The sequence below is a fragment of the Dicentrarchus labrax genome, unplaced genomic scaffold (genome assembly GCF_905237075.1).
Source record: "Dicentrarchus labrax unplaced genomic scaffold, dlabrax2021, whole genome shotgun sequence".
In the NCBI taxonomy this organism is placed as follows: Eukaryota; Metazoa; Chordata; class Actinopteri; family Moronidae; genus Dicentrarchus; species Dicentrarchus labrax.
In genome coordinates, this window is record NW_026136720.1 from 28,774,822 (window position 1) to 28,789,811 (window position 14,990).

The following is a 14,990-nucleotide window of genomic DNA, read 5'->3' on the forward strand; positions in this document are numbered from 1 at the left end:
TCATGTTGGGAGAAAAAAAGGAAATTAACTTAAAAATGAACAGCCGACTCTATAGTGAAACTTAGGGTCAACCACGTGCTTCCACTGACCACAAGTCAGTAGTACTAGTCTGAACGTCACTATGGTTGTTACACTGACTAGTTATTTCCATACAAGAATAAATGCTTAGACCTCAAATAACGACACAGAGACACAGATAAAGAGGGAAAACTCCTTTGTTTCTTTTTTAAAAAAGCAGAAGAAAATAAGCAGTTTGTTGATGAAGCTTAGAAAGAGAAAAGCTATTGATCCCCCATCCATATTACAGAGACCAAGCAAGATGACCCCATCGAGAAACAGCCCCCATCCAAAGACCAAAAATCAATTAAAAAAACATTAACATTTGAGAAAAATGATAGAAAATCAAACCAGAAAAAGGATTGCAAAGTGAGGCATCACTTCTACTGAGACTACAAGCCTGAAGCATTATTACAGTACATGCGGCTACAAAAGCTTACAGCTCATCTCGGACCTGCTGCGCCCCGGCCAACTACTGAATAATCCTGTCCTGAACTTGATGTGGACACATGGGGGACAGTGACTGGTGATCAGAAATGTTACAAAATACTACAATTATTTCAGGAATTCTCGAAACAGACATTTGTCAGCAATTGAACAATTGGTTTACTTTAGATTATAGACACTAAAATAATGCCTGAGCCCTGGCTGAATTTTAGCTGAAATCCATTGTGAATTATCCAGAAAAGCAAGGGTAACCTGTTAGAGTAAATACATGTGAGTGCTCATGTTTGATACACACATTCTATTCCTCCTTAGTCCTTATAATCTGATTATCACTCAACATAATATTTGTTTGCATTCAGCACAGGGGATACATAGATTATTTTGGTGTCTTTGGTCTCAGCACATGACAAGTACAATGACCTTCAGGACAATCTAATTGTCCATTCCATAGTGACACGGTTCTGACAATGATTTGAGAAGAGGAGCCCTGGTTGGGGTGTGATATCCAACTCCACAGCAGGTCTTCCCTGCTTGACTCCTTCAGGTCAGCCTGAGCTGTGTTTGCTCATGGTGCTGGCAGTGCAGGGGGTCTGTGTGGTGAGTGTGTAGCTCCACAGAGGGCCTAGAAATAATTCAGAGGCTATGACTGGTTACTTGGGGTTGGATTTCAGTCACTCTGGTGCTTGTAAAATTTGTTATGGTGGTAGGCAATCTTCTCAGCAACTGCTAATGTTAAAAAATGAGGCAAATTGACAGTAGTAAGTGTAAAGTAAGAAAGAACACAATTTACTTAGTCAGTGAGAGATGTCCTTCATATCATGCTAAAAGTACATCAATAAGCAGCTGTTTTGATCAGTAGTGAGCAGCACCCCAATTTGTTCAGTGAAGAAGTAATCCTGCACTGATTTTACATAGTTTGTATTTCTATAAAGCTGCACTTATCAATATTTTTCTATGAAGGTTGGATAAAGATGTGTAAAGTGAAAAGGGTTGCTTGATGAACCCACAAGGAATTATTTGACTCTGCAGTACCCCTCAGCTCTACATAGCGTTTTAGCGTCTTTCAGCACATTGTTTTGGCCCAAAACGGTACTGTTTTGCTACAGTCTCACTGCTCCATCAGTTACGTTCCAGTTTAGTTTTAGCAGGCAGCTGTTTTCAGTGAAGAAGCTCAAAAAACAGACAGCTGGTGAACGTATTGGAGAATTTAGACCTGGATATTTTTCTAAACCAGAACTGCCTCTGAGTGGCCAAAAAAGTGATAAAGACAGCACTAATGGAAGAATCTTACTTATGTTTTCTTACTTTACACCCACATACCTATTTGTTTTCTTTTAGAAATTGTGAAGAACATTGCCTTCCATCTGGTGAGCTCATATTTCCTCCAATAATTAATTTAATGAGCACCTAAAGTGACTAAAATGTCAAGGTCCCACCACATAGCCTCCTTGTATACACACATCACCCTCACCTTTAATCAACCAGTCATCTTCTTTACCCCCCACTTTCTTTAGACTTTTTGTTATTCATAAAAATATACAAAAATACAAACACAGAACAATTAGCAAAACAAAATACACTTTAAATTATAAAATGGATTACCTCCAGCTTTCTAAAACAATACAGTGTGGTATCATCATGAAGATAAGAGCATTACATAAGTCCCACTGTTTGGATGTCTCTCCACACTTATCGATAAATTGTCCGGCAGTATTCAGGTGTTGTGTCACAGAACAGGACAGTTGAAAAGTAAAGGTGATCAAATAAATGTTTACATCGGCACAGTCAAAACCATTTCACCCTAAGAGATGATTCTCAGGGAAACTGTGGCACCTTTCTGAAACTCACTGTAGACCTATAGTGTATTCACATGACTATTTACCAAGTAAATAACATATTCTAGCATTTGATCTCATTTGAAGTTCACCCTAACCAGAGGAGTGTTGATTCGCAAAAGAACCTGACACAGACTCAATCTAAGAAAAAAAAACCCAAAAAAACAAAACATGGTGGAGCTTGAATTGAAAAAGAAAGCACAGATACAAACCTCAGTAATAAGAAGAATATATTAGACATAATAATCATAATAATGTGAGTCATAAAGAGACATAGAGAGTGTCAAAGCAGTGGACCAGTGGACTGTATGTAAAAATGACAGTTGAACATACATAACACAACAACCAGTATGCTCCCTGCATTCACTCACACATACCGCCCACACACACCCACACACACACACACACACACACACACACACACACACACACACACACACACATCTACAGGCGCACTGTGTCCATCCTGTGTTACTTTTCACCACAGTGTGCTCAGAGAAACACCAGTTAGCACATTTGTATTGAGAAAATATAATGCGATGAGCTGCCCAAACATACACACATACACACATCTGTGTTGAAAGTGACACTTGCAAAGCTCCTCTCTAGTGCCAAGAAACAGGCAGGCAGGTCCAAAAACTGTTGTAAACATTGTTCACCATGCAGACCATGGATCTCAAACAGTATCTGAAAACCTACACTGTTACAGTAATACATGTTTTATTCAGAGAAACAGGCTTCTACATTAGGGATTTTTTTTTTACACACACCAGTAACAGAAATATACAGCAGGATTTTGGTAGTCTTCCCATGTTGACTGATGACAACATGTGTTCCCAGTACAGTAGATCATTGATCTGGAGTTTCCTGCTAACACATAGCAGCATATATAGTGTTGAGTGTTAGGGAGGCCACTATTAAAGCTTTGATTTTCGGGCTCAAAACTGCGGCCGTAGGTCGGGCTCATACAGAATTAGATTTAAAAATGTATTTATATAATTAATATTTTATTAATAATGCATGCAACTGTAATTAATGAGTGCATTTGTTATTAGTTTTGATAATTATTTGAACTATATTGTATGCACAATGTAGTTTACCTTAGCTTGTAAGAAATTATTTATTCGGCTTAGGCCCAAAACTGCTTCTGCGGTTCAGGCTCGGTTCAGGCTCGGTTCAGGCTTACACAGAATGTTATGGCCTGATTTTTCGGGCCCGATCAGAGCTCTAGCCACCATTACCCTTGAAAGAAAAAATAACACTGTCTCCTTCTTACAAATTTAAAGTTGAATTCGTAAGTAATAGAAGACCCTTGCTCAGTTCAATTCACTCTGTGAATGGTGGCACCTGTTAGCAATCGTTAAATTCACTGTTTTACTGTAGGTTCAGACCTGCTTCCATTGTATTTTCCAGCGTTTGAGGTAATGGTACTAGCCTATCACTCAACATAGCACAAGTTCACAGGGGACACCATGGCCAACAGGGCTACAGGGGACACAAGGAGACTTTCAGTATCAACAAGTCTCTCAACAGCTACACTGACTCAACACTGCTCTTCACAAAGTTCCAGCTCCTGTTTGACACCATGGTCTGTGTAGGCCTGTTAGAGATTGAGAGTTGAATGTGAATGCTATACTATGACAGCATTATTATGAGTGAAAATATTCCAGAGGTCCTAATGTCTGCATTGGTGTGCACCTGCAGTACATTGTTATCCAAGCACCAGCAGACGCAATGTGTCAACCCACGGTGAGCCTAACCCAAACCCTGAAGGTGTGTTCAGACTGAATGTCAAGCAAATTTTTGCCTTGCACTATTTGTGCATTTTGTGTTTAGTTGCTTCAAACAGCAAATTTAGGGACTGTACAGACGTTAGCTGTAGCTAGCTAGCCACATAATGTACAAGATATAACTGAAAACTTCAACTGCATTATTTTCACACACCCGTCTCCTTTTAGCTCTGTTTGTTCATGAGCTGGAGTCGTAAGGCCTTGCAAAGGTTTCACTTAAAGGATCAGTGTGACACATTCTCGCCACACCCTCCTATTCCAAGAAACTATAGTGGCTGTGAAACTAGCGAAAAACTGTGAATCCCTCCATCTACAGCCAGTGTTTGGCCATTCTAGGCTACTGTAGAAACATGGCAGACTCCGTAGAAGAGGACCCGCTCCCTCTGTAGATAAAAATGGTTTATTCCAAAAGTAACAAAAAAACAATTCTTATTTTCAGGTGATTATACACTGGACCTTTAAATTGAGACATTTGGGCGGGAGCTTTTTGACTCATTTTGCATCGCCCAGAGCAAAGTTTGTTTTTCTTTCAGTCTGAACACACCTCAAGTTACACTACCATATGCATTTGTGTACTTGGCATGCTGTATGTCTGGACCATCAACATAAAGATGGACGACATGACAGCTCTTCAAAAGTGAAGCCAAATTATCTCTATCTATGCAGTATAGGTCATAAAGCTTGCTGCCTCCATGTTAGCAGACGGGCCAAACAAGTATTTCAATATCAAATAAATGTTTCCCAAAGATGGGTTCTGTAATTTTAAGACTGATTGGTGAAAGATGGCAGCAGCCATATCCAGGATATTTTGGCTTCATTTTTGTATGTGGATGGTTTGGACTCATTAGCCTTGGCGCTACATGATGTCTATATATCTGTGGATGGGCTGTCTTAATCTTTCGGACCTTTCAAACTTTATAAACTGCGATGGTGTATACTTGGCATATTGTACAGGATGTGTGTAGCCCGTAGGTCTTCAAAATGTTTCTGTATTGTGAGGTTTTGCAGTTGCGTCACAATATGGCTGTTTTCATGGTGATTCGTTGGACAACTGGTTGTGCTCCAACCAAAAACTGGGCTGTATACTGAATTCTAGCTAGTGCACAAATCAGACGCGCTTACAAGACAGTGGCTGCTCGCTAACCAGATAGCTACAGTGACGATATCTACGCTCTCAAAGATAGCCAAGTCACATGTTGTCACTAGAGGACCTCCAATATGGCCGCAAGAGGGTATATTACATCACCTGAAGTCCCTCTGAACATGATGTGTACAGCTGTGTGCCTGCTTTGTGTCAATCCTCAGTATGTTCCTGTGCATACCATTGTGTGTGTCACCAGCAGGGTGGAGTCTCACATGCACAAATGTCACACTGGCATACAGTTAAGTGTGTGTTTTCAAGGGCAAAATGCTTCTTGACGCGTCAAGCAGCCCGACTCAAGCAAGCAAGTAAGTGTATCAAGACGCTATATTAATGTTGTAAACTGACACCGTTTCCCATCATGCATCAGCAAAACCTCAGTTCCCACTACTACACCAAAAAAAAGTCCTATCTAACTCCCACCAGTCATGGCTGAAGAACATGCTATAAGCATTGCATCAAACAACTTTTTCAGTTTCATGTCCCTTTATACAATACCTCAGATTAGAAACATACCATATAGTATTAAACAGGCATTTAAACTCCCTATAAAAAGTGGTGTGGCGACAATAGAAATTTTGTATCATATTATTTTTCTTCTTTTAGAAAGACTAGTTTAGTTTATTTTTTAGAAAAAAAGACACTTGTTGAGGTTCCTGGGACTGACGTGGGAGTAGTAAGGTGAACGACTGAATTGACCAATAGCCTTTCAGGAAAGGAGTACAACACAAGGACACAGACGGTCAGTGTAAAGGCCAGTCAGTAGCTGTACGCTTCACTCTCATCACTTAAATGATGTGTTTTCCTTATACACACTAAAGAATAAGGATCCAACTGTCCCTGAAGGTAGAATCATAAAAAAAATATCATACTCATACTACAGCTAAAACAGATCCAATAAAAGGAGTGTGTGTAAATCGGCTACATGAAACAATTCACTGTAAATAAAACCCTCTGGATTAGTTCAACAGGGAGGAGAAGAGTGGAGAGGCCAGGCGATATTCAACAGTCAAAATGTCGATCAGTTGTGTTTGTGTGTGGTACTGTATTTATAGCGTGTGTGTGTGTGTGTGTTTGTGTGTGGGTGGTTTACCCAGGAAGATGAATACCTTTCTGGCTTTCTAAACTGAATTCCCCTGCTTATCTTTTCCCCTCCAGTGTCTTTCTCTTTCATATCACTCCTCTTCGTATCCATTCATCCACCGAGCGCTCCTGCGGTGATTCACTCGTCCATTCTCTCCGTCCCTTCAATCCTCTCGCAGGACATTTAGTCTCTCTCAAGCAGCTCCTTATCTGTAATCTCTTCGTCTTCCTGGCTGCCTGTCATTCCTCCATGGCAGTATTTTAAAAAAAGCTCAGGTGGTCAATCTAAGGCTCCTCTTCGCCGGTGGAAACAGCCAACCGCATGGCCACAGACAGGTGGTCGGTGATGCCGGCCAGCTGGGTGACGAAACTGAACTCCTCGATTTCCTGCACGAAGAGAGAAGTGTCATCAAATCCTCATTATCTAACCTTCTGCTCTGTAGCAGAGTTATTTTCTAATTTCCATTATTTTTTATTTGGTTTTCTTTTGGTTTGGTTTTCAGTTCAGTTTAGTTTCAGTTAGTTGAGTGAGTTTACTTGTTTCAGTTCAGTTTTTATTAGTTTCAGTATTAGTTTTAGTTAATTATTATGTGAGGGTTGACACATAAATATCTCCAGAAGTGAATCAATCCCATAATAAATAATAATAATGCCCAAGTTTACAGCAGAAATAAACATGTTTACAGCCTGGTACAAACAACAGTTTTGGTCTCTATAGCTAATGTACGCATTCATGGCAACTGTACGTGGGGTGGATTTTTATATAACTCATTAATTATATTAAATTATTATTATATTGTATATGCTTAAAGTTACAGACAATTAAGGGACATAGCTGCTTTGAGTGACAGGTGGGTGCTATCACTGGAGACTGTTTTCAGTAACCAGGCTTCATTCAGCTGCCTCCACCCACGCTCCACCTCTTTGCCCATTTTCATATTAACCGTTGGAGCCGGAGCCGTTGGAGTCAGGACTGCCAAGATGGCGACAGCCAGAGCCGACCACACTGAGCTTCACATTGGCTCTTCAGAAAACTATTGGTGACTAAATCAGTTTTTAATTATACAGTCTATGATATAAACAGATAATAACAGTCAAATAACAAATACAGTAAAACAGCTGTAATAATATGAAATATGTCTTTCATCATTTACAATGTCCTTTTAACTGTTTACAACTACATTATAGTGTGTTATAAACCATTTATTAAGTGTGTTTACTGATTTTAAATTCTTAAATGGACGGGGTGTTAAAGTAACGTGTTACCATACTTTCTCTACTGCAAGTACTATATTATATAACCAAAAGTATGTGGACATGTTGGATGATAAGGCCGGGGGGCAGGGTTGTGGTCAGGGCTCTGTGTAGGCCAGTCAAGTTCCTCCACACCTGGGACTACCTTTTCTTTACAGACCTGGCTTTGTGATGTCATTGTTATGTTGAAACAGCAGACTTCCCCTGTTTGAAGTGCACTATTGTAGATGCGTGCTAGCCCATTGGCTATAGCATAAACATTTCCCTTAACTGAAACTAAGGGGACTTGTCCAAATCATGAAAAAAAAACCTGACCAAAAGTATGTGGACAGAGATATTTATATACCCTTGACCACACAGGGCACTGTGCACTGCCACTATTTTACTTCAGAAAATACTATTACTACTAGTTAGCACCATAATTAAAATACTTGTACTACTAGGATGTCTGTCACCACTTATTATATCATACTGATGCATTTTAATCTATTGTTATTAACAATTAATGACAGACATATATAATCACCAGTGGTATCAGTTTAGTCAGATTTCTTGGTTGGTGCTCTCCAAAAGTGAATATAAGGCAGCAGAATAAACAGAAACCACACATGATGAAATAGCATGTGTAAAGAAATGCCACACTGGTTTTCCTAAGGGGTTTGAGGTTTGCTTATGAGGAAGCAAAACAACAATATATCTGTCAAGTGACACATTACAGTAACTGTATTCTGGCACAAGGTGGCATCAGGTGGCTCCGGGTTAAGAGACACAGACAGTCAGACAGAGAGAGGGGAAGGGGAGAGAGATGTTCTATGTAAATGATGTGATTTGGTTTTCCAATCCTCTCCAATCCCTCACACAGACAGACAGCCATGACAGTGCTGCCCTCATTCCTTTCCTTCCCAGTTTGTGTTGTTGTGTTTCATTGTTTGCCTCTCTAGCTTTAAATCTTTTCATCCTTTTAACAAGTCAAACGCTCCCCTGTGGTATGAGATCATTTCACTGGCTTCCAGTTATGTTTCACATAGCTCAGAAAAAAGAAAGCGTTGACAAGTGTCTTGTTGCTATAGGAAATGAGGCAGAATAAGGAAGATCGTTTCCCTGCTGACAAGAAAATGGCACACAGTTCAGCAGAGGTCTTGCACTAGGTTTCTGTGAATGGACACAATATTTTTGTCCTAATGTTTGATACATACAGTGTATACAGTGTGAGAAATACTGAATACTGCACAGAGCTCCATGTTGGATTTGAAAATGTGATTCCAAATCCACATACAGACATGTAATGGAAGATTTGGACCTACTAACTGGTGTAGGCCCGCTGAACTCAATCATCATCAGTGGAAATGCAGGTTTCTTTTAATACAATTAAGGAAATAAACCTCTAATTGGTTTAGAACAGTGGTTTTCAAACTGCTGTTTCAACTTGGGTAGGTTGTATTTTAACTTCTATCACATTTTTTGTAGGTTGGAACAGGAAACAGGGTTGGCTATTTTTACTGATTGCAGTTTTATTGTAACTCTGAAGACTTAATATTCATGAAACTTAAAATCTAAAAATTACTCAGAGAGGATCCTTAAGACAAAATCTGCTCAAATTGGGGCTCCATGGGCTTACAAAATGTGTCTGAGACGCAATACTCTGCTTCAGTTTTCAGACTAAAACCTGTGTTTTTTTTCTTGTGAAATTGTTGAAATAATGCAGTGGTTTGGGGCCTCCCCTCAGACAAAGCTTGGAAAATGGCACCCCCTAGGCTCAATTCCTGGATGTCATATGTGCAGGGGCGGAAAATGCCTGGCAACCCCAGTTTGGTGTCAAATCATGTTAAATGTAACACATTCATTTAGATTAATTCAATGACAAAATCCAAAAATTTGGAAATATTTATTGACTCCCAATGCTACCTTTAGATATAGATAGATACCTTTATATAGATGTGATTATCTGATATATGATATCTGATTAAATCAGATATATTTCTGCCACCACAGGAATATTTCTCTAGATCCACCCCTGCATATGGGATCATGATTATGTTATTTGATCCCATAGACACTCAACAGCTGAGTTAAGAATACCTTTTATTGCTGTTTGCCATAACTTCAGACTACACCAAATACATAAAAGAGATCTGTCCTATGGCATTTCTTTTTTTATTACTTAGTCACTCTGGAGTGAACTGAAAAATCCCCCAAACAACTGTACTATCTCTTTAACCAGATCACTCATTCTTTCACTTCCTCTCACTAAGCCTAAAACTGTTTGCAGCTCCCTGGAGAGGCCCGCTTCAAACTTTGAAAAAGATCAGATCATGTGGTTGAACTGGTCACAAAGTGACGACAGTTCTCAAGTAGACATTGCTTTGTTTTAAAAAAGCTTGGGAACCATTGATTATAGATATTAATTACCAAAAGGCTATCAACTAACTGACTTTTCACTTGTAGATCGACAAATGTCTTTGAATCTGCGTTAACTAAATTAAGAAATAAACCCCTATTTAAGCCAGTTAACCATTTTAGCAGGCAGTGATTACAAACTCATGTTGTCTGTCTAAAGTTTATTTAAACCTACAGAATATTATTTATTATATACTTGTGGAGTTCCCATAGAAGAATGTGTGTAAAATGATGCACACATCATCTAAATGAAGAGTTGGATATTATATATATATATATATATATATATATATATATATATATATATATTATATATATATATTTATATATATATATTATATATATATATATATATATATATATATTATATATATATATATATATATATATATATATATATGTATATATATATATATATATATGAGATAAAGTCTGAGAGACAGTGTGGAATAAGATTAGTGGTTTAACAGTTTGGAAAACATATTCTCTTTCTTGCTGGGAGTTAGAGGAGATGAGAGATAACTCTTGCATCTACTCTTAGATTTACATTTTTGGTCTTTAAGACAATTTAAGGCAGGAGAATGCTTTTATTAAAGTTCCCTGTAATCCTCGACAAAACATACCAGTTTCCAGTCCTGCTGCAGGCCCTCGTCGCTGTAGAGGATGTAGTCAATGCGGCGTCCATTGCCCTTCAGTGGGATCTTCCTCCCTTTCTGACTGCTGGCAGGACACTGGCTCTTACTGGGAGGAAACACCAGATACTCCTTCCTCCCCTCCTCATTCTCCATAACTCTGATAGACACATAGGGATGAGAAAAAGATCAGTCGGCTGAAGTTTAGACAGAGAGACAGACAGACGTGCAGGAAGATGTATTCCTGGAGTTGCAAACATAGGTTATAAAGAGCAATAAAACAACATGGATTCAAAGGGAATTACATAAATAATGTTACCATTTCTGGTAAAATCAAGAGAGTGCTCAGGACCACAAATTAGAGAGTGTAGTGCTTAGGTCACAGGTTGAGCTTTTACTAGGACTTAGAGTCAAGAGATAATAGCTGTGTAAATCAATGTTTTTCCTGGTGCAGTGGCTGTGGTAAAGGTCCAGGGAAAGCTGGAGATATACTTGCTTTATAACCACTCATTTGCATTTTAAGACATGCACAACCAACTGCTCCCAATGGATACAGGATATGCAAGGTAGCCGCCATGCGCACGCAAAAATGTGGGTTAAAGTATATCTCAGTGTCCTAGGAATGAATGGAAGTCAATGCAAACAAAAGACAAAGAGTATATCAAGTTAGTGTGTGTGTGTGTGTGTGTGTGTGTGTGTGTGTGTGTGTGTGTGTGTGTGTGTGTGTGTGTGTGTGTGGATGTGTGTGTGTGTGTGTGTGTGTGTGACTTACTTTTGTAAACTTTCAGGTGAACTGACTTCGTCATCATAAAGGCCACTGGGATCCAGTAAAGTACCTGTCGAATGACACATTAAAATGCATAAATACCTCCCTTTGAGTGTAACAGTGCAGAGAAGATAAGAGCCACTCCTATGGGTTCTCTTGTGGTTGAGGTACCAGTTATACCCACTAATCTCTACTAGTGAGAACCTGGAATCCACTGAAGGACCCCAGAGATAGAAGTGCTTTTTTGACGGTGTGAAGGTGGCGGTCTGGGTCTCCAGATTTGTGTTCTTTCTGAAACAGACTATCCAACAGTCATTAATGCTTTCTTGCAGTGATTGGCCGTGCAAGAAAAATTAGCTTCAAAAGGGTGGCAATTTCTTTCCTTCACATTCCTAATGTTCCTACTTTACCCATGGCCTGTTTTCACTACCATACCTTTGAGTTGTGCTTTCAGATACGAGACTGGAGGCGTGAGTGATATCTGGGTCATGGATTCAGGCAGGCCTGTAGTTTGTCCAGTACCACTGTGGTTGGACACAAATGCATAGCTTGAAGCTTGGGAAGATGGATTTTCGCATGGTCTTGTGATTTCATGATCTTGCGAGTACAGCTGCCTCGCAAGGTTACCTGCCAATATGGCCACCATTTTTTTCTGTACCCTGTTTATTATGCTTCCCAATCCTTCCCTTGTCACTATGACTACCAGATCCTCCCCTCATGTATAAGTGTTCTAATGCTACCTGAAGTGACCCACATGACAAATGCAGATCTAGAGTGTTGTAAAAGTCACATTCTGATGTGGTCTGAGGTCACATTGCAAAAAATCTGACCTGAAAGTGGTCCAAATCAGAATTGTTAACACTGGGGTGCAAATATGTGATCTGAGTCACATATGAGAAAAAAAAAAATCTGATTTGGGTCAGATTGGCCTGCAGACTGAACGCGGCCTAAAAGTACGTCTTGGTGAGGCAAAGGAGGTGTCAGCACACCTTGTTCTGAGAGAGTATATCTTCACCTTTATGCTCCTCTGACAACAATCCACTGTCATCAGCCAGTGAAATATAACAGCCAGAGAGAGACGGGCACTCAGAGATCCTCCTGACAATGAGGATGTGTTTAAAATGCCCGATACGAAAGAGAGCAGCACTCTGAAGTTACTCCAGTCAATTCACAAGTGTCTGGAGCTCTTATGAAAAGTAGGCGTCTGATGCACAGCCGGCACTTTTCACGAGTCTAAGAGCAGGTTTTTAGATCACTGAAACAAAGATGGTGAGGTGTGAGGCAGGCACGCTCAGCTACACAGACTGGCTGCTGCCTGTCTGCTGCGCTACTTTCAGCTTGTTTGGGAAAGTGCACATACACACAAGATTCCTGCTTTAAGGTGGTTAACATGACCTCAGTTTCTCTGTCCTCATAAATTCTACAACCCCAACAAGCTGCAGCATATGTGTGGGGAGGAAAATAAATATTCTTTCACACTAATTTCAACTGCGACTCCTAAAATACGTGGGAAGCCACAGTTACTGCACTTGTTGGATTTTTGGTTTGTGGTTGACATGTTTAATCTGCCATCAAACATGAACTCAAAGGCATCACCAAAAAGAGTCTTGTCAGTTATGCAAGAGAAAATGATCAACGGCAAGATTTTTACTGAACCTTTTTATTTTCACGGCTTCAATCGTGTGATTTTCCTTCCATGTCACTGCTTTTTAACTATGAAGTGGTCCCAGGCTAGCCGTAATTCCCATGTGATCTGAATGCAGCACAAGCCCTGCCGGTTGTCTGTGCATTTGGCAGGCAGGGTGGTCGGCCCTGGGAGATTCCTGGAGCTCTGGGTTCAGCACAACGAATGTCTGACAATAGCTGGCAGCCTGGCTCTCTGCCTGCCTTTTTGCCTATTGTATTCATTTAGGTCTAATCTCCTTTGAATAAGCTTTACCAAATGGGATAATCTTTCTTTGATTGATTCATTGATTCATTCTCCTTGTCTTGCCTCCCTCTTTCCCTCCTGTTTAAAGACCAAACAGGCGGAGGCGCACATCTTTTCCCCTGGTTCACCGCGCAAAATGTCCCTGTCCAAATAAATAAGCCCTTCTCTAAACGAGCCCTTTCACTCTGTCCTGCCCACACTGTCCCCGAAATACCGCTGGCCTAAATAACGCTTCACATCCAGACCAAAACCCTCCAGTCTTTACGTCACTAATGCCCATGTATCAGCACGCTGTACTGGGTGTATTTTAATTCACACAGTGGGTGCATCCTGATTTAACCAGACGGAGCCAGATTACAGTCTGCTCTGCTCTGCATGCACTATATGGATGACCAGATTTCCTGAGCCACTGAGGTTATGCGTGTACGTATGTGTATGTGTGCAGGTGTTGCTGCATTTCATAATGTAACTTTTTGAGGATTAGTTTGCACTCACAGATGTATTGGATGTTTATGAGCATAAAGAAGTGCAGTATATGTGAGATCTATATGTGAGTTCCAAGAGGAACGTGTCTGTGCTTGTGTGGATTTGTGTCATTACCCAGAGCCCATGGTTTGTCCTCCCCTGGCCCCAGGCGACATGGGTCCTTGTATTGAGTAAAAAGTGCATGCTGCTGCTCCAGCTTGTCCTCTGGAAAAAGCACAAGAGCACACATACAGTACAATTTTACACACACAGTCACAGCTTTAGTAACACTTTCCTGACTCTTCTTTTGAAGATGTTTCATGAGTTACTGCCTGCAAAATGGCTGATGAATGTGGATAAAGTTAATATATACTTCCTCTCCAACATTATTCTTAACAAATTCTTCATTCATAAGATAAGATACCTTGACAGAAAGGTAATGTTTGTTCTCATTGATGAGAATTTTGATGCAAAAACAAAAGGATAGATTCATTTGAAAGTGGGATTTTAATCTTATGACTATCCAATGATAATAAGATAATAAGTGAGAATTTTCCTTTTAGATTTTATTAGAAAAAAATAAGAACACAAAGCCTGGCTTTTTGTGCTTGTTTTAGTCTCGTGTTTTCAACTATTCTATTATTTTGTTAAAAAACTCTTTCAATGACCAGTGTGGATTTAGTGGCATCTAATGGTGAAGCTGCAGATTGCAACCAACTGAATACAACTCAGCTTTCCAGGCGTGTAGGAGAAACTACGGTGGGATTGAAAATCATGAAAAACTTGAAGGCCCTATCTAAACTAGTGTTTGGTTTGTCTGTTCTGGGCTACTGTAGAAACATAGCGGTTCAACATGGCGTCCTCCATGCCAATAGATCCTCCTAAATGTTGCACACTGGACCTGTAAAGCCTTATACGTGATGCGAGTAATGTGACCACTTCTTGATTCTGATTGGCTAGAAGGTGTGGATTAACTTTAAGTATCTAGACAGTTTAAGCAAATAACTTTACAATTATGTTTAGACTTCATTCTGAGCGCTGGTGTAAAGTAACGTGGTCACTGGGGAAACTGGCTGTGGGATATTGTAATAAAATAACCTGCAGCAACACTGTTAAACGAAGTCAACCATATGTGTAACTACATGTACTGTCAATAGTAGTGTGTGCTTCCTGCTGGCTAGTTCACAGAAGGC

The 14,990-nt window shown here is 39.9% G+C and overlaps 1 protein-coding gene across 1 annotated transcript in view; it reads right to left on the minus strand.

Annotated features, from left to right (window-relative positions):
• Positions 1 to 197: 197 nt before the first annotated feature.
• Positions 198 to 14,990, minus strand: part of smpd3 (sphingomyelin phosphodiesterase 3) — an 82,624-nt gene continuing 67,831 nt past the window's right edge. Inside the window, exons 7-10 of the mRNA XM_051383192.1 lie at positions 13,933 to 14,022; positions 11,409 to 11,472; positions 10,628 to 10,796; positions 198 to 6,740 (exon numbers count right to left, since the gene is read on the minus strand). Of these exons, the coding sequence (XP_051239152.1) occupies positions 6,639 to 6,740; positions 10,628 to 10,796; positions 11,409 to 11,472; positions 13,933 to 14,022 (425 nt within the window). The 3' untranslated portion in view covers positions 198 to 6,638. The remainder of the gene's footprint in view (positions 6,741 to 10,627; positions 10,797 to 11,408; positions 11,473 to 13,932; positions 14,023 to 14,990) is intronic.